Source organism: Prionailurus viverrinus, chromosome A1 (genome assembly GCF_022837055.1).
Source record: "Prionailurus viverrinus isolate Anna chromosome A1, UM_Priviv_1.0, whole genome shotgun sequence".
Taxonomy (NCBI): Eukaryota; Metazoa; Chordata; class Mammalia; order Carnivora; family Felidae; genus Prionailurus; species Prionailurus viverrinus.
In genome coordinates this window covers 212,803,252-212,827,471 of record NC_062561.1, presented here as the reverse complement: position 1 = coordinate 212,827,471, position 24,220 = coordinate 212,803,252, and the positions used below count along the sequence as shown (strand labels likewise).

The 24,220-nt window shown below is 41.4% G+C and overlaps 2 protein-coding genes across 3 annotated transcripts in view; both read right to left on the bottom strand.

Annotated features, from left to right (window-relative positions):
- AGXT2 (alanine--glyoxylate aminotransferase 2) overlaps window positions 1-5,665 on the bottom strand; it is a 62,902-nt gene extending 57,237 nt beyond the window's left edge. The window contains exon 1 of the mRNA XM_047857593.1: window positions 5,585-5,665. Coding sequence (XP_047713549.1) covers window positions 5,585-5,665 — 81 coding nt within the window. The remainder of the gene's footprint in view (window positions 1-5,584) is intronic.
- PRLR (prolactin receptor) overlaps window positions 5,141-24,220 on the bottom strand; it is a 161,770-nt gene continuing 142,690 nt past the window's right edge. For both annotated transcript variants that reach the window (XM_047877544.1, XM_047877535.1), the window contains 8 exons: window positions 23,347-23,457; window positions 20,231-20,363; window positions 18,609-18,778; window positions 14,198-14,367; window positions 12,345-12,486; window positions 10,713-10,812; window positions 10,134-10,203; window positions 5,141-8,483 (listed from right to left, as the gene is read on the bottom strand). In XM_047877544.1, coding sequence (XP_047733500.1) covers window positions 7,461-8,483; window positions 10,134-10,203; window positions 10,713-10,812; window positions 12,345-12,486; window positions 14,198-14,367; window positions 18,609-18,778; window positions 20,231-20,363; window positions 23,347-23,413 — 1,875 coding nt within the window. In that variant the 5' untranslated portion in view covers window positions 23,414-23,457 and the 3' untranslated portion in view covers window positions 5,141-7,460. The remainder of the gene's footprint in view (window positions 8,484-10,133; window positions 10,204-10,712; window positions 10,813-12,344; window positions 12,487-14,197; window positions 14,368-18,608; window positions 18,779-20,230; window positions 20,364-23,346; window positions 23,458-24,220) is intronic.

Genomic DNA, 24,220 nt, shown 5'->3' with positions numbered 1-24,220 from the left:
TAATGTGGACGAATCATACCATTCAAAAGGATCCCATTCTTAAAAAAAATGGTTTGGTCTCTCCTTAATTTCACAATATTTAAATGAGCTTCTCTGGTTTGATCCCCACGTTCCTCATTCTGTGTCACTCTATTTTTATCAGGTTCTCATGTGAAAGTGATGGGGTGAAGGAAGGAAATTATGTTTTGCAATCGTATGGAAGGATAAGGATAAAGGAGGAAAGTTGTTTTGGTCCAATTTATACCAACAATTTCCAGATTATAGATCCCTTAGCAGCAAAAATGCTTCAAGAAATTTGCTTCAGACACACACATATTATTCTGCTTGTTTCCATGTCAAATAAAAATAAAGGAAGGGTAGGCAAGGGAAATAAACATTTATTGACCCAGGCACTGAACTAGGTATTGTCAATAACAGGAATATAAATATAATGACCATATTATGCTGGGATGTCTAAGATTTTGTTTGGCAAGCATTATTTTTGGCGTGCAGAAAAAACAAAAATATTATGACAATAGCAGCATAATCTCCCACACTACTGACAAGGATTTAACTGTCCATGTTATTCCCTCAAAATAAAAGGAGGCAAATGAATAAATCCATGAAAACAGGAAGTACAATGTGCAATAACCAAAGATTTACAGAATTAAAAATGCAAGACCAGTCAGCCTATAGTCCTCTATAATTCTTTAAGGCTAAAAAGACAAAAAAGTAGTCATTACAATAAGTACATCAAGAAATGTTTTTAAATAAAAAGAAGACTATTTCTGATATATGGCTGACTTTTCCCATGCCATAATATATTTGATGGCTAAAATCAAATAAGGACAACATTTATTTCTAGGGGCATTAGGAAAATAAAATTGTGAAAAATATCATTACCATGGCTTAGGGTAACCATCTTGAGGTGACTCATTGTTAGGAAAAAATCTGCACTCTATGGTTTTGTTGGTTTTTCATCTGGGGACTTACTAAATATTCTTTTCAGTCTTCATTTGCCAGCCAGTTTTTATAAAATGTAAAAATGGTTATTGAGAAAACCTAGCATAAAACTACAAAGTGGTGAATTAGAAGGTATATTTTCCTATAAAAAAATCAAGCCCAAACAACCCCCCAGCAACTATTGTGACAATCACTTTGAATTTCCCACCTCATGTTGAAGAGTTTTGCTTGGTATTTTCTAGGGAAAGAGAAAAAGTGGAGGTAGTGATAGCCTTGAAAATATGGAACCTTTTACTATTATATAGTCTTTGCTTCAATATGGCTTTACATAAGACACAGATCACACAACATGCTGGCTCTAGATTGCTGTGGTTTCCACATGAAACTGTTTAAATTGTTTAAAATGAATAATCAAACACAAAAGCAAGCCTCATGATGCAAATAACACTCAAGAAGTTATCAGGAGTCACATGAAGCAAAGCTGAGGGTTGACTTTTAAAGGGTTTGAATTGTACTCTAAACACTTAACACCCCAGACCAGCTGTACAATGGCATATGATACTAATTCCAGACGAAGCTTAAGAAAAAAATTAGTACATTCACAGTCTCAACAGAAATATATGATTACATTTGTTTCAGTTTTGTTTTACAGACACCATCATATTGAAATACATAAGGATAGATTATAAGTCATTATATAATTATTTTCATCTGTATTACATGATGAGTTTCACAATATAAGGAGTATATATTTCAATGCATCATACAGTTTTGAACCACATAAAGCAATATAATATAAAATAATATAACAGTTATTTTAAATTCAGGAATGTCACATGACAAGTACATCAAATATGCTACTGAAAAACAAAGCATTAGATGTGATATCTTTCATTTCTAAACAATAAGCAGCTTTGAAGGAAGGACAGTAGGACAAGAAGGGGGGGTGGTTACTTTTAAAAGTTCAAAATCATCTTATCAGAAATGTCAGAAAACAAATTATTTTTCAGAGGTATCTTTGCCATAGAGAGTTTTGATTTCAGATAACATAATTACAGGGTTTATTTTCTCCAGGATCTGAAATTTGCAAGGAAAAACTCAGACTGTATTTTTTTTTAACTCAGACTGTATTTTGAAGTTTATCCAGGTGAGGCATAATTTAACAGAACTCGTAAAGGTTATTTTTCATATTACTACTTCACTACCTAAAGGTTTTTAGGGTGCACTGTCGTTTTTTTATTTAATCAGGACCAGGTAAAAAGTTAACGAATAGAATACAATGATCTAAGGGTCTCTCCATTCACTGATCACAGCCGCATAAACAGAATATGTCTGTCCACTCTACATGTCTCAGTGCTTCTTGAGATCAGAGCATAAATCAGAGGAATGGAGGTGGACAAGACAGTGGCGGGCATATGGTGTTGTGAATTATGGATATCTCTTAGCTATAAACTCAGAACACCGAAAAGATTACAGATTTACTTTGTCCAGTAAAATTTGCGTTTAGCAGGCTATGGCTGGCATTTTGTGGAATCCTGAGATGCCTAAACCTCTGGAAATGTCCTATTTTCTATTTTTCTCCTTTCATTGGAATAGATACCATGATGGTCTCAGACCAAAAATCACCAACTGAAATACACAAGCCTAGGGAGAGAATGTCTATTTGATTATTTAACAGGAAATTGATGGCTAGAGTTTAAAGGACTTGCAAAAGGTCACATAGCCTGTTTAGTGGTAGCAAGGTGGCCTAGACCTGGAAATTGGGTGCTCCGCCCACACTATTCAGCAACAATACTATTGTGCTTAAGCCAAAAAGGCAGAACAAGGAATTCGTTCACTGAAGTACACATGAGGCTTTCATCAATGACAAATGCACGTTAGCAACACCGAGGATGGTAATCCAGAGTCATTTACATTTTCTTGCATGTGTGCAAGGTTTCACTGCATGCATTGTCCTTTTCAGGCCCAGGCACGCAATTCAAAGCCGTTCAAAAGCATATCAACATGTTTTAATTTTCTTCTTATTATTAGCATTTTATTATTTTCAAAATATTTGAGAGATAGAGAGGGAGAGAGAGAATGCACGTGCAAGTGAGGGAGGGGCAGAGACAGAGCGAGAGAGAATCCCAAGCAGCCTCCCCACTGTCAGTACAGGGCCCCATGTGGGGCTCGAACCCACAAACTGTGAGATCATAACCTGAGCCAAAATCAAGAGTCAGATGTTTGACTGAGCCATCCAAATGCCCTCAATATGTTTTTAAATTGAAGAGTATTAAATCACAGGGTGGCAGGCATATCCCCCAATCCTAGCCAGAGTCACTTTCTTATCAAAGTTGCACTATTCACATCAGCTCTGTGGTAATTCAGTTAAGCAATAAATTAAATCCACCAGTTACTGGTTGGACCTTAGACCATTCTGTCATTCCCTTTCTGGTTTCTCCAGTTATTTACAGAAAACAAGTAAAATTTACTTTCCAATCAATACACTTTTCTTGCAAAAAGAAAACAAATATTTTAAAAATAAAAGTAAAGAAAGGCACTTTGTAAAATATGTACAAATCTGTTTCTTTCTTGTCTACACTAAGGAGATAGGGAAATGAATAAAGGCAGGACTTTCTGCAAGTGACCACAGTGGTGGAGAACCTCAAGAGCGAGCCATATTTCCCCACAGCCAAATTGCATCCTGGAGTTAACTCACAGGATTCTCTAATTCAGTTGGGTCCTACGGGACAAAGGTCAAACCCTTTCACCTCATACAGGTGGTAAGGGATTGACCCACTTTGGACCAAACCAGTGAAAGCAAGTTTTTAGTACATACCCGCCTACCAGGATTGGTCTTAGGCACTTAGGAGAATGGACAGGGACGCAGCTGTCCCTGATAATAACTGTGCTCACATTGAGATGCTTTAAACCTGTTCGTTAAAACTGACGAGAGCACATTTTGGAGTTTGGGTTATAAGCTTCCAAAAAACACGCATTAACTAACCTGTCTCCATGTGCTTTGTAACTTGAATATTTAGGTGTTTGTTTTACAAAAATATGACTGTTTATAATTCAGAGCGTATGGCTCTTTAAACCAACCTCGCAGTAGTGGTTTATAGTTCATCAGAAAGGAAAAAAAAATCAGCAGTCAGATATAAGAAAAGAGATTTGGGGCTGCTGGACTCAGCAAAAAATAAGCATAGTTTGATTCTGTAAAAGATTTTTTTTTTAAATTAGAGCCTCATTCAATATGTCTTTTAAAAAATCTCATGGTTCTTCTCTCACATATATTTGCACATTATCTTAGACTATGATTCTGTACCTACATAATTTATAACGTGTGTGCAATATGTTAAGTCTGCCTGCAACTGATGATCTAAAAGTGGAAATGAAAAAAGCACATCACTGAAGAGTACTTATATTTCTATGATGAAGGGTGATTGTTTGGTGGCTTAGTTAAGATCAAGGCGTTGGTTAAATTATCTTGCTGGAAAGTATTCAGTGAGTCATGGAATCAAGAAGCCAGAGTTTAAAAGGATATTAGAGACTGTTTGCCCAACATGTCCTTCAGAGGAAACTGAGGCCCAGAATAGGGAATTGTTCTAAGGCAACCTAATTAGGACAAGACCCCCCCATTCTGCATCCTTCCATTGCATTGGCTGTCTCCTTGATAGAAAATATGCCACAAGATGAAAAAAAAAAAAAAGGAACTTAGTTAAATAGAGTGTTAATTGACCAGAGAATTGTAACCTTGGCTTTACTTAATGAGTGGCTAATTGGGGTATTTTAGGGATTTAATTCAAGTGGAGACTTTAACCGTAACATTTTTTTCTTCACACACGCCGAATCATATGTCAAAACAGATCAGTTTTGAATTTTCAAACTATCAGAGTCATGATACACAGTTTAGAGAAGGAGGGACTATTTTGTGAAAAGTTTGGTCTGGACTAGGTTTGAAGGGCAGAGTCTTTGGCAGAGTGCTTCCCAGGTGGAATATATTCCCTGGCCCTCTTTTTTTTTTTAACACTTTGCAAAAAATGTTTATTTTTGAGAGAGAGAGAGGAGAGAGCGCCCTCGAGAGGGGGAGGGGCAGAGAGAGAGGGAGACACAGAATCCCAAGCAGGCTTCAGGCTCTGAGCTGTCAGCACAGAGCCTGATGCAGGGCTCGGACTCATGAACGGTGAGATCAGGATCTGAGCTGAAGTTGGACGCTTAACCAACAGAGCCACCCAGGCGCCCCTATTCCCATGCCCTTTTTAGAGTTGTGTGTACTTTGCAAGTCGTTCTCTATCATTATGTAAATTTAACCCCCAAATGGATTTTTCAAAAAGTATGCCTTCTTCTTATGAACAGTGTCATTCAGTGCAATTTAGACTTGACATGTATTTCCAAGAGAGGATTGTGTCTATGCACTAATATAACCTTTAGTGGAAATGGTGACCTAGGGCAGTGCTTCTCAAACTTCATTGTGCATGTGAATCATCTGAGATCTTAGTAAAGGGCAGATTCTGATTCTGTAGGTCTGGGGCAGAGGAGCCGAGATTCTGCATTTCCAAGCAGCGCCCAGGTGAGATGCTGATTTAGCTGGTCCTCCAAGCATACTTTGAGTAGCAAGGACCTAGAGGCCTGAATGCACACGGGCAACTTTCCCACAGGATACCTTCGCTCTTCTTGTTATTCTATACTGGGAGAAGAGGAACTCAGATCTATTTACTTTTGCAATTCTGAAAGCTAGCGACATGTTCACTTTCGAACATCCGGCCACCTCGGAGTCCACTTCCAGTGAGCATGGGGTTGCTGGGGTGGAATACTGAACTCATAGAGGTGAGCTCAAATTGACTATATCCAGCTAGTGAGTGAACAGAGAATGGGTCCGCCAGCAGGTGAAATGAAAAACAGAGGGAGGCTTTTTGATGAGTCATGAATGCTCTCTTCAAAATGGAGGGCCAGGCTTTGGACTGCTCTTGGGAAGGCTGCCCCTGGAGCAGACTTGGAGATTCTTACTTCCACACCTTGACCTTTATTCCTCTGCCAAGATTTCGCAAATGGATCTACTTCAGAGAGATACTAACTTCTGGCTTTGCTTAAATTTTCTTTGCTGCCCAAGATTTCTCAGAAGCAAACCAAACGAAACCAAACCCTCTCTCTAAAACAGTACGTGGTGAGTCACCACTCACCTTTTCATGGTGGTTTTATGAATATTCACCCAGAGAAGAGCAGAAAGCCCAGACAAGCCCTAAATCACCGAAGTAATTTATGGTCTGTGGAAAGCCCTAAAACTCTAGGCTGGCGACTGTTTCAAGTGTCATGGAGATAAAAAACGAATCAGATAAACTACACCATACTATGCTGGAAACTGAATATAATCATTCACTTCGTAATCTTCAATGGGCTTTGGGTTGGGATGGCATTTTCCTCCACAAACAGGGACTGCATATACTACTATGTACTGCAAATGCTCATTATAACCTCATAGCAGAAAATACTGTACGCATTAAATACGTAAACAGCTGTACTGGGAAGATAGAAAATAGTCTTTTATTTTACCTAAGTGATAGAAAAATAGTCTTCAAAAATACATTGTGAAACTTATGGGTTTCTATTAAAGTAGAATTCATATGTACAGTAAGGCAGTATTTCCATTAGCATCCTGCTGTGATTATCTTTTAAATTAACGTTAGTCTTCCGGATTTTTTTTTTTTTTTTTACCTAACAGAAGACTAGGGGGTTTACTAAATTATCTCGTGTGCTGAAATGAAACAGGAAAACATTTTAGAAGAATTTACCACATGAAACTCATTTACCTGTAATGTAAGAAAATTCCATTTTCCAAAACTATATTCTCTAGAGGCTTTAGGATAAAATACAATTTAGGGGGGAAAACCCACGCTTAATAAATTCAAACCATTTTAAGAAAAAATTGGAGGCATCATTTTGGCTTGCATATTGGCAATGTATCACTAAGGTGATAGGAACTGATGTAAACAATTTGTCAGGTGTTCTGGAATGCATTCTTTCTTTAAATGTGTTCGGTTCATCCTAATAAAACGAGAGAGGAGTGCAAAGGTCAAGTAAAGGTCAAACAAAGGTCAAGCAAAGGTTCGTTGGTTTTCAACAGTGGTTTTCATGGCATTTGTCTCTCACACCTGTCATCTTCCTGTGGTAAACAACCGTGACTCTCTCATTTCCTTTTGTCACACACCAAACCGTGAAAGTCTCTTCCAGAGGATATACCTGTCGGTACTATCCCTCGAGAATACTAAACGATGCGCTTTTATTTCATTGAACACATAATTTTATAACTAATAGCAAAAAGTAAATGTACAAACCACGGGAAGCAAAGCGATTTGTTCTGGAATCAGCTGTTGGAGAAAGAGGCAGCTGGTGGACAATGGAACATGAAAACGAACTGTGGGCTGTATAGTGTCAATCTAACCACGCTCTCGAGCCTTCTCTAGGAGAGTGCATTTCCTGTACTCTGTAGTGTTACCTGAAAAGAAGTCACATTTTAACCAATCGTTCCATTAATCAAGCTATCACTGAAAGGAGTGCATAACACATGTGGGATCCAGGTAATCCAACCCACCCTGCTGGAGTCCACAGTTGCTTGGTGCCGACGTGAAGGAGGCCAGGTCTTCTTCAGCTTGATTCAATTGAAGGGGCGGTGGAGCCCCCTTGGCTGGTTCTTCAAATGAAGCCAGGTTTTGGGCTTGCGGATCCTGCACTAACACCAGGATGTTGTTATCCATCACCCTGGACACCTTGGCATACTCCTTACTGGTTTCAGGAGTGCTGGGCTTGTCTGTCTGGTTGCCGTTCTCTTTCTGTTTTGGGAGCAATGATAGTGCTCCATCTTTGTTAACTTTGTGAATCTCCACATAATCCAAGGGTTTCACAGAGATCAAAGAGGTTTTCTCCAGGGTCAACAGCCATGCTGTGCCTTGGTCAGTCTTGGAATGGAAGCTTTCCACTGCCCTCTGCTCAACTGCCACTTTCTCCCCTCCAGTCTCAACATTTTTTGAAGATCTTAAAGCATGTGTGTCTGTTTTGTCCAACAAAGTGGCCAATGCACCTGCTGGGCCCATGGCCAGCTTGCACACATCAGCAATGTTGTGGTAAGAAGATCTGGGGCTGGGATGGCTGGGGGGCTGTGGTAAAGGCCATGTTGAAGATTTGGATCCATTGGCAGGGAAAGAAGGGATTTTGCCTTCCAAGCTTGTGCTCTGGGGGTCCCAGGTGCGGGTAGCATTTGTCTGGGGATTCTCTGGCTTCTCAATGCCCTCAGGAGTGTTAAATGTGGAGGGATTTGCCCGGGCTTCCTCACACTTTTTAGACAAAAGGGAAGGGCTGTCGCAACTGCCCCGGCCAGAGTCACTGTCTGGGTCCAGGGGTGTGGGCTTCCTATCTTGACCCGGGTGTTCTTTTGAAAGGGCTGGCATCAGCTGCTGGTCCTCACTGTCATCCACTTCTAAAAACTCCACCAGTAAGTCCTCACAGTCAGAAGTGGGAGGGAAGTCTTGGCACCCCAGGGCACTCAGCAGTTCTTCAGACTTGCCCTTCTATTCAAACACAGACACAAGGAGAGATGGTCGTTAGCTTCCTGACATTCCACGTCGACATCACAGCCAAGCCAGTGGTCATGACTACGGGCAAGTGGGATGTGCTAACGGCCTAGCAGAATTTCCCAAATGTTAGATGTTTGTGTACCAGGCTATTTATAACCACCTCCTGGGCTACTACTCACCTCATAGTTTTCTTTCAGTCAATTCATGATTTTAACTTAGTTTCTCCCTAAGCCATAATGATTATGAGTTCAACTGGCAGGTAGTATATGCACAAATAATAAACACATGCCTAACAAATAAGAGGTTTCTGAAACATGAAATCCACAGTGCTCACGCATGGCTTCAGTGCTCTGGGATCCACTGGCCCTGAGATCTGGTTGCTGGCCTCCTAACCAAGTCCACCACCTTCTGGAGTCTGGCAGTAGTAAGCAGATTCTCATCCCTCCTTGCTGTTCCAGTCTCCTCCCTCTCCTCCTTTTTGTTCTCCTCCTTCTCCCCTTCCTCTTCTTCTGGCTTCCTTTTCTTTCCCACTCTTCTTCCTGATCCCTTGACTTAGATCAGGTACTGGTGCCCAAGTCTTGACTCTATCCCTTATTAAAGGGTATTGACTTTGGATGAGCTGCTCTATGGTCCTCACTTTCTCCATCTGTAAAATGGAAGTAATAGTACCTATCTGGGAGTTCTTTTGAAGATCAGGGTACTGTGATTAAGAATGTGAAAACAAATTTTTTTTGTAACCCAAACAGTAGTTATTTTATTATTCCATTTCTGTGGCTATAAGGTCAAATTTCAAGTTAGATAGCCATTAATTTACTTAGTTGAGAAGTTCATGCTGGTTCTATGAAGGTCAGTACTAGAGACTAGATAGTGGGGTAAGAGCACTGGGCCAGGAGCCCAAATTCTGGGGCTCTAATTCCTTCCCCGATATTTGCAATCAAACTGAGTATAGTCAAGCCAAATTCTCTGGGACTCACTTATCACATTCTTGCATTGCTGGTCTCACAGTGGCTGGGTCAAGTGATGTAATGCAGATCATTGCTTTTAGACACAACAGTGTTAAGATTGAGTCCAACTGAAACTATATATTTCAATCTGGACAGAAGTTTAAAATGATGTAACCCCTCTTTTTATTCAAAACACTTGAATTTAATTCCATCTTGAATCAGTCCAGGCAGGGCCTGGCAAACACGAGCCCACTGTACTGATCCAGTTTCGACTGAACGCTCTCAAAGTGAACAATTACAGCAGGATATTGCAATCATGTGAAGAACATTCGAGTGAAAGCTTTAGCCCATGTATGACAAGGGAGGTGGTGGTGGGTCCCTGTTTTGTATTAAGTAAGACATTTACCCTTTTTCTTAATTGATTGTGCAAAATGTTTATTTCTGTGCTTATGAGCATACACACCTGGTAGACCTAGCAAGCATTATTATGTATTTTCATGTTTTTTTGGCTTTCTCTCCCAAAGGTAAGTACTCTCATGCCTCCACACAGCTTTCTGTAAACACACTTGCTGAAGAGCAGGGACCCGCTGGGCAGGGACTGAGCTGGCCAGGCTGAAGGGATGGGAATTGTGTGTGCATGTGTAAAGGTAATCATTGCAAAGCAGAGGGTCATACTACATTCCCCACTTTTGCCACTTACCTCCAGCAGATGAGTATCAAATCCTTTTATTTTTGGCCCAGGAACTGGTGGAAGGATGCAGGTCACCATGCTATAAAATAATTTGTGAAAAAGAATAGATGACTCACCTTCTCACTTTGTGATTTTTGAAAGATTAGTATCCTCTCCAAATAGCTGCTACAGACTATGGTAGATAGGAGTTAGACTCCTGGGGCTCCACGAGACTAACAATCAATGGTGAAGGCAATCATTTTAAGGGCTTGCATCACAATTAGCTCTGGCTAATAGAGGATGCTGATTCTGAAATTAGTGGATTACTTGAATTTCTTGCTTCTCTTGATTTTAGTTGCTCTTAGAAGATTTTTACTATTTCATAACTGGGAGCCTCAGTCTGATGGAAAGAGCACCAGCTTCAAAGGAGACCGTTCTGCTATTTTTGCTATCACTGATAAAAGATTTTTTGTGGGTGAACACATTGCAGCTAATGGCTTAAATGAAGTGCTTGAATTATCTGTAGGTTTCTACTATTTTTATACGGTATTTTTTGCCACAATCCCTGACAACCATGATGGGGAGGAAGGATGATAGACAGTAAAGTACCTGTGGCCTTTCAAAGCCACTGCCACGACCATAATCAGACAGATGACAGCAGAAAGAACAGCCACAAAGATCCACACAATGGTATCTTTCATGGTGACATCTAAAAAGCAAACAGTCAGAAAGCTTTGATCACATCAAAGCATCATTAAAAACAAACAAACAAAACTAATAAGCACAAGTTTTAAACAAAAGAGTCCCCCTCCCCTTACCTACACCTCTTTTGATTTGAACAGCAATACAAATAGAGTAGCATCGATGACAGGTTTAATTTTTATTATTAAATTTTAATAGTGTGTATATTTCACAGTACTCTATAAACTTCAAAATCCCTTTACATATTATTTTATTTGATCCTTAAAGAGGAAATTCAAGGTCACACGATCTGTTGCAGTAATAATAATAAAGGCTGTCACTTACTAAGTTCTTACTAAAGCCATCCATGGTGTTAAGCTTTTTACATACATTGTCTTGTATGTAAAGATGACGACACGGAGGCTGGAAGAGTGATTTCCCCATGAGCATGTAAACTATAAAATTGTAGTCGGGATTGCAACTCAGGCCTTCTGCTTCCAAACCCGGTGCTTTTATTTATTTAATAAGAGAGAGGGCTGAATGAGATGCATGTGTGAATCTGATGACCCACAGTTCAGTGTTCTTTCCAGTATGCCAAGCCAATGAAAGCCCTGATACTTTGGCCAGGCAAGTTGTCAGCAGAGGTAGGCTTTGTCACGTGGTTCTGAGTAAGACTTTAACCTCACTGAGCTTCAGTTTCCTCACTTTTAATTCCTGATGGTAATCGTATTCTCTCTGAATACCTGAGAGGGTTGGAAGGGCCCAAATCTTCCAACCCTGGTATGGTTTATGGTTCATAAACCATAACACACTTTAGAAATGGAAGATGAATCATTCTGTTGTGGAGCAGAAGCTCCCATGGTTAATGGCACTTGGAATTGAGTGCCTTTTACATACTGTACCTCTGCATAGAGACCAAGATGTAACTGACATCACAGACTGAAAATTGGGTTCATGCCTTTGAGATGGCATACCGTAACTTTACAAATTTGGGGACAACTAGACGATGACCTTGACCAAATTATAGGGATAGGGTAGATGGGGAGGACAGAATGACTGAGCATGAAGCCCTCTGAGACATGCCAAGCCTATGTTTGCAGCCTTATTCTAGAAACTGGTCTTCACTGACAGTGACCCAGAGAGCAGTGCTACACTTTCAAAGTCTTTGTATTGGATGGAGAGATGATAAACCCACCTCTACTTATTTTTCTGGCTAAGGCTTAACATAGTTTCTCTGTTAGTTGTTATTACATGCAAATTTACTAAATTCTTTCTGTTTTAAAAATATTTTGGAGTAGGGGCACCTGGGTGGCTCAGCTGGTTAAGTGTCCAACTCTCGATTTCAGCTCAGGTCATGATCTTGCAGTTAGTGGGTTTGAGGTCCACGTGGGGTTCTATGCTGACAGTGCAGAGCTACTTGAGATTCTCTCCCTCTCTCTCTGCCCTTCCCCTTCCTGTGTGCACATGTGCTCTCTGTCTCAAAAATCAAATCAATCAATCAATCAATCAATCATTAAAAAATATTTCAGAGTGTATGCAAAAGGGAGCCAACACACTCACCATTAGGTATCTGAATGGAGCTCTCTGGGCTCCACTCACTCCAAAATCCATGGTCTGGCTTGCAGCGAACCTGGACAAGGTATTTCTGTCCTGGATATAAGCTGAGAATCTTAAACTGAGTCTGCTGCCCAGCAAAATGAGTCTATAGAGAAACAAGGAAAACAAGGAAGTCACTCTAACTTGTGTGATGCTTCTTCATAGACTTTCCTTCTAGATAACTGACTGTTGGAGAACTGAGACCAACGAACTAGATTTTCTAAAGAAATATCTGTTCTCACCATTCCACCCTCTTAGCCCATATTTTCCTCCTTGCTTTGCTCACACAAAAAGTAACGGGTTTTCTGTCTCTCCATTTGGAGCTCTCTGTCAGAAAGGCAAATATTCTGCCTCCTATCCTCTACCCCCTTTTAAATTCCACTTTATGGAAGACAACCATTTAGTAAAACTGGAAAATTGTTATTTTGTAAACCCTAATGACTTCATTGATTCAAGGCTCACCAGTTGGTATAAAACTACTAGATGAAAGAGAACGGGACCTTCAGTATGTTGAAATAATAGTGTACAAATGAAACATAAATTTACAATCAAGGGATCAGGTTGTCATCTCTCTAATCCCAGAGTCAGTTTTAGCATCAGGTACAGTGGGTTGACCAGATGATTTCCATCTCCTTGTATGATGCAATATGAAGCAAATAATATCATCTCTGAAGTTCTCTTGCTGAAAATTGTTCCACCTGAATAATCAGATTTTTAGATCTAATGGTCTGGGTACAGGAAATACAGGGGCAGAGAAAGTAGCTAAATGACCTCACAGAGAACTCATCAGACAAATGCAGAAGGTAGGACATTCTATGGGACAAGGGGCCCAGTCTCCTGAGCACGTTGAGACCAAAGGGATATAACAACCAGGATATAACAATATGTGTTCTTGGAGTGGATTGTGGTTTGGACAAACTAGCTTCTACAGACATATTTTGAAGCAATTGGGGGGGGGGATTAAAATATGGACTGGCTGTTAAATGATATTAAGGAATTTTAATTAATTTTCTATGTGTGATCCTATTATTTTGGCTATGTTTGGAAATGCTCCCATTAAAAATTTTATCATTGCTAGTGGGTTTGGAGTATCTTTTTTTTTTAAGTTTAAGCATACTTAACATACAACATTATATTAGTTTCAGGTGTACAATATAATGTTTCAATCATTCTATACATTAGTCAGTGCTCATCACAATAAGTGTACTCTTGACTCCCTCTATTTTACCCATGTCCCACCCACCTCTCCTCTGGCAGCTACCAGTTTGTTCTCTGTAGTTTAGAGTCTGTTGTTTTGTTTGTCTCTTTTTTCTTTGTTCATTTGTTTTGTTCTTTAAATCCACATATGAGTGAAATCAAATGTTCCCTTTTTGAAAGAGACATATACAAAAATATTTTAGAGTGAACTATTAAAATGCCTATAATTTACAGTATTATTTCTTTACATTGAAGTATCTGAAAGTGAATAAAAATACCATTGACCATGGAGTGGTTACACTGAGATTGTTTTCCTCCTACTTAGTGCCGTGTAGGTACACTCACGAGTGTCTTAATCTAAGATATCCTGAGGGAAGTGGGTTGGAAATCTGGTGGAAGAGGATGTTCAGTGCAAGGAACTAGCCCTAGAGAGCTATGAAGATGAGTTCCCATCAATCCCAGTGGAGGGGAGAAGGCACTTCCACATCTGACTAGGTCACATCAGCATCAAGAGGGCAACATGGTTGCCCAATAATGAGGAAGAATCATCTATTCTCAGCTGTGAGGGCTTCAACTTTGCCAAGGACCTGGTTCCTTCCAAAAGCTTCTAGTTGACTCACCTCCCACTCAGTGGCTTTCTCGGGTTTTAATCGAATTTCGTACTGGAGTGTGAGCCAACCAGATCTTACATCAACCAGGGTGGGTGGGAACCATTTCATCCACAGATATGGTTTTTTGTCTTCTGGCTGTTTTAATTCCAAAGTCAGGTTCACAGGAGGGTCTGGTTCAACTGTAGATATGAAAGAAACTACATATTTAGTAAAAGTAGCATTTGAACACAGAACTATATGACTTAAAGGCAGCTTTCTCTACTATTTCACTCCACCATGGTTATGAGACTCTTTGTATTTGGTATCAGGTGCTGGTAAGAAGAACTGAGGTTAGGTTGAAGAAAGAAAGATGTAAAATTTAAGGAGGCACAAATGAGCAAAAAGCACAGGAATGATGCTCAAAAGTCATTGGGAAATGCAAGTCAAAACCACAATGAGAGAGCAGTTCATACCTGCTAGAATGGCTAGAATTCAAAAACTGAAAAATAACAAGTGTTGGGAAGAACATTAGAGAAGTTGGAACCTTCATACATTGCTGATGGGAATGTAAAATGGTATAGTCATTGTACAAAAAAATCTGGAAGTTACTTAGAAACTTAAATATAGTACTACCGTGTCATCAATTTCACTCCTAGGTATATACTCAAAAGATATGAAAGCAGGTGCTCACTGCAAAGGAAACAATCAACAAAACTAAAAGGCAACCAATGGAATGGGAAAAGGTATTTGCAAATGATGTATCGGACAAAGGGCTAGTTAAATCTATAAAGAACTCACCAAACTCCACACCCGAAAAACAAATAATCCAGTGAAGAATGGGCAGAAGACATGAATAGACACTTCTCTAAAGAAGACATCCAGATGGCCAACAGGCACATGAAAAGATGCTTAACGTCACTCCTCATCAGGGAAATACAAATCAAAACCACACTGAGGTATCACCTCACGCCAGTCAGAAGGGCTAAAATGAACAAATCAGGAGACTATAGATGCTGGTGAGGATGTGGAGAAATGGGAACCCTCTTGTACTGTTGGTGGGAATGCAAACTGGTGCAGCCACTCTGGAAAACAGTGTGGAGGTTCCTCAAAAAATTAAAAATAGATCTACCCTATGACCCAGAAATAGCACTGCTAGGAATTTACCCAAGGGATACAGAGTGCTGATGCATAGGGGCACTTGTACCCCATTGTTTATAGCAGCACTTTCAACAATAGCCAAATTATGGAAAGAGCCTAAATCAACTGATTTATGGACTGATTTATCAACTGATGAATGGATAAAGAAATTGTGGTTTATATATACAATGGAATACTATGTGGCAATGAGAAAGAATGAAATATGGCCCTTTGTAGCAATGGGGATGGAACTGGAGAGTGTGATGTTAAGTGAAATAAGCCATACAGAGAAAGACAGATACCATATGTTTTCACTCTTATGTGGATCCTGAGAAACTTAACAGAAGACCATGGGGGAGGGGAAGGGAAAAAAAAGAGAGGGAGGGAAGCAAACCATAAGAGACTCTTAAAAACTGAGAATAAACTGAGGGTTGATGGGGGTTGGGAGGGAGGGGAGGGTGGGTGATGGGCATTGAGGAGGGCACCTGTTGGGATGAGCACTGGGTGTTGTATGCAAACCAACTTGACAATAAATTTCATATACAAAAAAAAGAAAGCAGGTGCTCAAACAAAAATTCCTGCCTGAGTGTTCATAGCACACTACTCATAGCATCCAATAGGTGGAAACAACTCAAACATCCATCAGTTGATGATGGGTTAATATTCACATAACGGAAGACTCTTCCGCCATAAGAGGGGAGGAAGTACTGACATATGCTAGACTATAGATGAATCTTGAAAACATTAGACTAAGTGAAAGAAGCCAGACACAAAAGGCCATATACTATCTGATTCCATATGTTTGAAATTTCCAGAATAGGCAAATCTATAGAGACAGAAAGCAGATTAGTGATTGCTCTGGAGTTGGGGTAGAGTGGGAAATCCAGAGTCACTGGTTAATGGGTATGAAGTTTCCATCTGGAGTGGTGAAAATATTCTGGAACTAGATAGTGATGGTCATTGCAGAACACTGTGAATGAACCAATACCACTGGATTGAACATTTTAAAATGAGTACAAAGGTGAGTTTTGTACTCTGTCTCAAAAAATTAAGGAGGCACTTACTCTGAGGTTCCTTTAAGTACAGGTCTGTGAATCCCTCCTTAAGAGTGAGGTGCCTTGGATACCAACTTGTCTTCCCCTAATCTCAGTCCTGCTGGTCAGTAATATTTTCTCTATTCATTTATTACCTTCTCAAATAATTCGCCATGCCAGGTTTGGGATGTGCGTGTTAACTATAGTGTTTTGGCATTATAATCTACAGTTACCTAAAAAAGTGAACTCTGGAAAATTTGCCACCAATCCTAATGCTTATTTGTTACTAAGTAAATAACTAAGGGTGATTGTACTTCCTGAAAGGATGATATGTACTTACTAAACAAACATCATCTACAAAGGTTTTAAGCTAAACATAATACTGAGAAACGCCTCTGATCAAAAACTATTTGTACAAAACTGCCAACAAAATGTTTACGACGAATCCTTTAAAGCAAAGTTGCTCAACCTCAGCATTATGTATTTTGGACCAGATCCTTCTTTGTTGGCAGTGGGGTGTGTGTGTAGGATGCTGAGCCTTCGCAGCGTTTCTGGCCTCTGCCCATTAAACATCAGTAATTCCCTCAACCCTCCTCTCCAGGTTGCACTATGTGGAGATATTTCCTGTAATTGCTAACTATCCTGCGGGGGGCAAAACAGCCGCCAGTTGGGAATCGCTCCTTTCAAGTGTCTTCAACATCACTAAATATTATTCAATGGCAGTAACAAGATCAACAACAACACAATCTATTTCTGAGACATTATCTGCCAATATTGTCATTCTGTACTGCAGGTTATCACTGGATGAGACTCCAGCTGATAGAAAATGTACTGTAGTGCACACTGATTTTTAAATGAACTTCTATGGCCTGTTACCAGCACTGGATGCTGTAAGGTCATAGGAGGGTTTGACCCTCCCCATAGGAGGAGTGGTCCATAAACCCTCCTTCCATTGTTTTGGAAAATACGGCCCAACACTTTTTTCACCAGAGAATTTGTTTTCCAGAGCCCATGTGAAATCGATGCCCTCATTGATTTCACTTTTTAAAGGTCCTACTCTTTAGTGATTCCATTTTTTTGTGAATGCTCTCATTATAGCAACTGCTCATTTCAGAACTTCTTTTGTTTTTGCTGTTTTGCCCTCAAATGTTAAAAATGTAAGAAAAAGCCCACGACAAAGGAATTAGTTGGCACTTAGCATCTTAAAGGCTTCGTATCTCAAGTAATTTATATGACTAGAATTTAATTTATTCCTACTTGCCAGTGGAAGTTTCTGAGTTTCTTAAACTAAGATTGAATTCAGTTCCCAGCCCATGCTCATTCCCATGATTTGCTGCAGGAAGAAAATTTTCAAGTATGTACTAGTTGGTGTTGGAAGCTTTTCTAGTTTTTAAGGATAAGCCACTGATACGATACCAATGGGATGATATATATGCAAGTGAACACTTGAGAACCCTAATCCGATTTTCCTTATTGAGTGGTGGTAGGTAAATCAGGAAGACTTGGGTAACCATGAGCCTAATTAGCTATTCCCTAGATTATTACCCAAGATGAGGGCTGAACTCAGGCCTGGCCAAGCCATCTCTTGTCCTAAGATTCCCTTTGTCACCCTTGCTAAACCATCCAGGCCACTACAGTTATGCCTAGTTGTCCCGTAGCTCACTGCTGATCATGCAAAGCAAGAAGCAGCTCTCAGTCTGGCTTTGTTTCGCTTGGCTAATGACTTCTCCAAACTTTGTGCTTGTGATCTTGGCCTTCAGACTGCTCTTCAAGTATTCACTCCCCAAATTATTTATTTTTGAAATAATGGCTCCAGTTGCTGAGCACACGTATACTGAAAATTGAATCTGGGGCAAGTCAGTTGGAGTAATTCCTTGGATACAGAAGCAGATGAACACCTCCTGAGAGCTGCTATTCTGTGGGGTAGCTCTGTCTTCCCTTGGGAGGGACAAAATAAGAGGGAAGGGGACATTGGTTGCAGGAGGAGGGCTGCAGGGAAGCATAGATAGAACATTCCTTCTGGATGCAAGAGGATGGGAAGAAGGGTCAAGGGAAAGCACAGAAACACAAGGATCCCGAGGGCCAGTCCTACTGCTATGAATGACTCAATTAAAGTTGGTTTGAAAAACTCAGTTGAGCAGGGTATTGTAAATTTTCTCATCTTTCTTTTGTGGGACGCATGCAAAAGCCAAGAAGAGTCACACTGAGTTTGACTACTGGCAAATCCATAACGGAGTAACAAATTCCTTACCTGTCGCCCTTCCCCTTACCTATGTAAGTCACGTCCACATAACGTGGATCCGAGGAAGTGCTTCCCATCTGGTTTGTGGCATTTATTGTGATGATGTACATTGTCCAGATGGAGGTGTGCTTCTTGTTGAAGTAACAGGAATTGGGGCCACTGGTTGTGTAGTCTGGACATTCATGTGTGAGTGTCTCTCTGCAATGAGTGATATATTAGCAGTGAATAAGAAAGTAGTAAAAAGAGTTTAGTCTTTTTCTTTTCCTATTTATTTATTTATTTATTTATTTATTTATTTATTTTTAGTTTTTAGTCTTTTTCTGAATAGATCATTAACACTGGCTTTTGAGGATCAGATGTTCCAATGCAAATACCAGAGCTAAGGAATGGCTCCCCCAACATCTGTGTCCTGCCTATGTCAGCTGGGAGTGAGACAGGAAAGAGGGTGCTGGGGATGGTGGTAGAAGGGTTACATCAGGTCCCCAGTGACCCTGCTTCTCACCGTCACTTCCCTTCGGCAGGTTTTTGTGGGCTTTGTGATTTATGCCCCTTGCCAATAAACACTTGCACTTTCAATGGCCCAGGTGCCACTCTACTCAGAGAATGGCCACTGGGCCATCTCAGGAAATGGGACTCTTCCCCTTACACACACCCTGCGGGTTGTGCACACGCGGCATTTCTTGCACATAGGTGTTGAGTCACATTTCATTAACAAAAGATGAAAGAGGATACAAATTGATGTCGGTGTATTTCAGACTGCACCAAGTCAACAACAGAGGCAAGTGACTCAGAAAAGAGAGAGTTCAGGACCAGGTGGCTCACTGGGCTGCTCACATTTAGACTTCACAGCCTCACTGCAAGACCCGCCACAAGGTGTGAAGGTGTATTTGATTTCGGTCACCCGTGTGAGTTCCCGAAATCTATTTACATGTACCCTCCTTTGGGTCCCAGAAGGGATGACAGCTTTGTGTCCAACAAAGTGCAGTCCTTGGGAGGTGGGCCAGCTGTTGCAATCACAGGACTACAGCCTTCCCGGGATTTCCAGAAAGGTTTCATTATGAGTAAAACAAAATCTTCCCCTGGAGATGACCTTGTTCAGCCCTCACTGAAACCTTAGCTCCAAATACACCCCCTGGACAATCCTGGATCCTGGATCAGCAAACGCTAAGGAAAAGTCCTTACCTTCCTTTGCTTTGAGGGCTCTTTACTTGGTCACAAAACAAGTTAGAAAACCTAACGTTACCATGGTTGTTAAGGATTACATGATAATCCACTTATATCGCAAAAGTAACAATTACTAAAAGACAAATGACACATGGTACAAGGTTTACAGATAAGCATCTAAAATTAATGAGCACTCAGGAACGATTCATATGTGACTTTGGGCTACAACCTAAGCTTCAGACAGGCAGTGGAAACAATGCCGTATTATATTTCTGGGGTGGCGAAAGAGCTTATGCGCATCTAGGGAGCTCCTGAAGGATATTAACACGAGAATGTGGACATGAACAGTAAGTTCTTTGCCCCAGTGGTAGGACCCTTACTAGTGTCAACCCAAGGAAGTGTGGCAATTCTAACTCAGAACGAGTGTTCTTTGGGCCGGGAGATTGAGAGCGGTCATGTGGGTTGATAGCACAGAAGAAAACTTACCCTTCCTTGTGGTAAGTCAGTGTGTAATTGGTAGGGAGACCTCCATCTTCCCCAGGCTTCCACCAGCAGGTGAATGTCTCCTTTTCAGGAGAACGACATTTAAGGATCTCAGGTTTTCCAGGAGGCGATTGTCCTAGAAAAAGCCAGAAGCATCTGAAGTAAAGATGAGGGTGCATTCAACCATTCGACCATCCTGCTGGTGACAGAAGCAGATTCGTGGGACCAGCCCAGTGATGAGCTCTTGGGGTGAGCAGGCCTAGGGGTGGGTTGCTCAGAAATGCCAAAGTGTCAGCATCCGGCAACATTTCTCTCTGGGCTGCCCGGATGTTGGCAGGACTGAGAGAAAGAGCTGTGCGTGCGTGTGTGTGTGTGTGTGTGTGTGTGTGAGAGAGAGAGAGAAAGAGAGAGACAGAGAGAGACAGAGAGAGACAGAGAGAGAGCTGTGTGTGTGTGCGTGTGTGTGTGTGTGTGTGTGAGAGAGAGAGAGAGAGAGACAGAGAGAGAGCTGTGTGTGTGTGTGTGTGTGTGTGTGTGAGAGAGAGAGAGAGAGAGAGAGACAGAGAGAGAGCTGTGTGTGTGTGTGTGTGTGTGTGTGTGTGTGTGTGTGTATGTGTTTGTGTGTGTGTATGCCTGTGCTTGTGCGTCCTGTGAGGTAAGAAACTAACTGGGATTGGTGACTGACTATAAGGGTACACATGGACTGAAGAGGACATGGCCCTTCCTCAATCCCAGAGTCTATGAAACTGACACCATCTCACAGTACAAGGGTGACTGTGGAAAGAATTCTCCCCCAGGCACCAGCATCCTGGGGACACTCTGCTGAAACAGGGCTCTCTGGCACTTCATCTGCTCACATATCTCCATCTTTCTGCCATTCCCACACCATTGACTCAATCTGTGGCCTTCATTTTCCTTTGATTCCATTTGGCTTGGACCTCTGACCCAGTCTCACCCTCTGTCTCCTCATTCTTCCAGCCCCATTTCCGAATCTTGTTTTTTAGTCCCTTTTGTCTTACATTTTCCCCCTTCCTCTTGGGTCTTTTTGTGGTGAGTGGCAAAGGGCTTCCTTGCAGTTCTATGACCCTTTTGGGGGTGGGAGGCATGGTAAGAGGTGAGGGAGTGGAGAGCTGCCCTCCTGGTTACCAGCTACCATTATTATACAAGAGCTGTGTCTAATCCCAGTTGGAAGCTAGAAGGTCTGAATGAGGTGATGTGGAAAATACAATGTCAAGAGAATGGGGTTTTTTACTTGCTTAATCCCCAAAGCTCTTGGTGAGCTTGCCCCCTCTCCTCTTCCTTCTCTGTCAGGTCCAAAGAGGGGAAAGAGTGGCCCTGGGAGTTTGCCCTGTGCTGCTGGGCTAGGAGTGCCACCGTGCCCATCCACAGAACCCCAGCTAATCCTCCTTTTTCCCCAAGCTGGATGCCTGAGCTAGAGCTTAGTGGAGAAAGTCAGCAGCAGAGAGGAGAGCTTTCAAAAGGTGTCAGTCTCAGCAACTGGGTGGGGGGTAGGGTTCTCTCTGTTTTCTCTCACACTTGTCCCCTCCCCACCGCCCCCCCCCCACCCCCCTCCTGCTGGCTGGCTCCTGGGCCAGAATTTCTTGCTGAGCACCAGATCAGAAAGGGCAAGTCGGAGGAGGACAGGCATGGAAGAAGGGGTACCAGGCAAAACTAGCCGGAAAGAATTTCATGGAATGACATGATGCGGTGCATAGGCTGGGCAGAGGACACTGGGCTAATCATGTCAGTGGGAGCCGAGCTACCTGTGGCTCCCAGTCCCCCTGAAAACCGTCAAAGAACTACAGAAAACCTCGGAATCCATGCCAGCCAGCCTGGGTTTAGGTCTGCCGATATTTGTAACATCATTCGTCCTCCAGGGAAAATTTCTTCAAGACAATCTCACAGGTTGAAACAATTTGTTTGCTGTGTTTTGTTGTGGGTGGGAAGGAGTGTGTGGGACAGAAAGGTTTATTAACCAACTTCCCCCCCCCCCCCCAAACCTATGGCTCAGTAATGAGTATGTTCAGAAGACAATTAAGGCAACTGATGCTTATTTGAGCACTTCAAGTTTCCCCATGGATCATACTGATCTCTACTGTCCTTTTTCTCTCTGGAAGCTTATCTCTTCTACATGTCACTGGTTATTCATAGTACTTCTAGGAAACTCAAGAGAGGAGAGCACAGCTGTGAAATTATGATTAGTCAAATGTTCCTTTCATTCACTTTAGCGGACACAGTGAAAATTAATGGACTGTCTCACTATCCTTATAAAGTGCACACAGAGGGAAAACCACATAGGCACCATACACACAGGTACACACAAATACCCACATAGAGCCCACCTCACAAACACACACATGCACACCCCCCCCCCCCAAAGACATACATGCATATGTATACTCAGAGAGCACAGGCAGGTACACACATTGAAATATACACATTCATGGAGGTACACACACAGACGTATACTTACATTGGTATACACAGAGAAGCATTTGCAATCAGATACACATAGAGAAGTTAATACACAGAAGTATATACAAAAGTATCCACACCCAAAGATACCCAGAGGTGGCGGCACCGAAATGTACCTACCAGCATGCTGGCTCTGTGAACTTCATTCTCCCATGGGCACAGACAACAGAGTTGGCTATATGTTTCTGACCATGTAATAGCAATCCCTGTTATCTCTTTACACTTTTTCAAAGATTTTCCACATACATTATTTCATCTGAGGTGGAGGGAACATCATTATCCTCACTTTGAAAAAACGGAACCCCAGAGAGATTGAGTGATTGGTTCCAGGTTCCATATATAGCTAGCAGTAGCTGGAAAGCTGGACCGAGCCTCTGGTCTTGTTCATACAGTGGCTTCACTGCATTCCCAGAGTGAGGACAGAAGGCACAACATAGGGACATGCCTTTGCATTCACCGCATTGCTTCCTTTGCATTGATTTCTGCATTAATTTTAATACCAAAAAATACTGCAAATTAATAGCAGCAAATCACTTTGACACTTTTATTTCTTGTAACTGCAGTACAAGAGGACTATATGGACTCTCCGCCCTCTCAAGAAACACCCCATGGAATTAAAGAGAGCAGGACAGTCTCTTACTTACCATTCAGGAGTCTGGTGTTGAGAAAAAGTAGCAAAACGAAAATTGTGGATGCCACACTTTCCTTCATTTTAGCTTCTTTTCTCTTTCTACAGGAAATGTATCAGGCTTTCACTGAAAGAAAAGGCACCAGGCAACTTTTTGTGAAATTAACAGTCTGGTCAGGCACATGCACCACTTTATTCTGGGTGTTTGCAACTGATTCTTGCTCCTTGCCTAACATGAATGACAAAACAGCAGGAAAGGAATGTAGGAAAATTGTAACATGGTTGGATGGCTTGGCTCAGAAGCATACATGTACACATGCTAGGACAAATTCTACCACCAGAGGTCACCAGAAGACAGCGTTCAAGGGCAGCTGCTTGGCAGCCGCTCATTTACACACACCTCAAAGAAAAACTGTTCTGTTTCCACTCTTTGCTCACCTAACAATACACCACCAATGTTATGTGACACAGACCGTGTGCCCCACAAGAGAGCCATTCTTGGAGGGCTTTGATCCACCAGTCAAAAATAAGCCAGGCTGAAAAGCCAAGTATACTCAGTAAGTACCCTCAGTATGACTTTAACCTGCCCTCATTGATGCCAAGTTAAGGGGGCTTCCTCTGAAGGTGTAAGCTAAGTAAGAAGTCGACTGGGCCATGGGCACAACTGAGAACCACCCAGTGAACTCCAGTGAGCTTCTTTCTTTTTCCTCTTTCAAGAAATGACAACCCCTCGTAAGTCTTTTGGTTTTGGAATATTAAGTAAATTTTGAACCTGCAGGAGTTGAGAGTTTTGAGCAATTTATTATTAATATTATTATTTTTACTCTTGGAACAAATTTCAAAGCCTTCTAATGTCCTTCTTTAAAAAAAAAGCATTTTAAAAGACATTT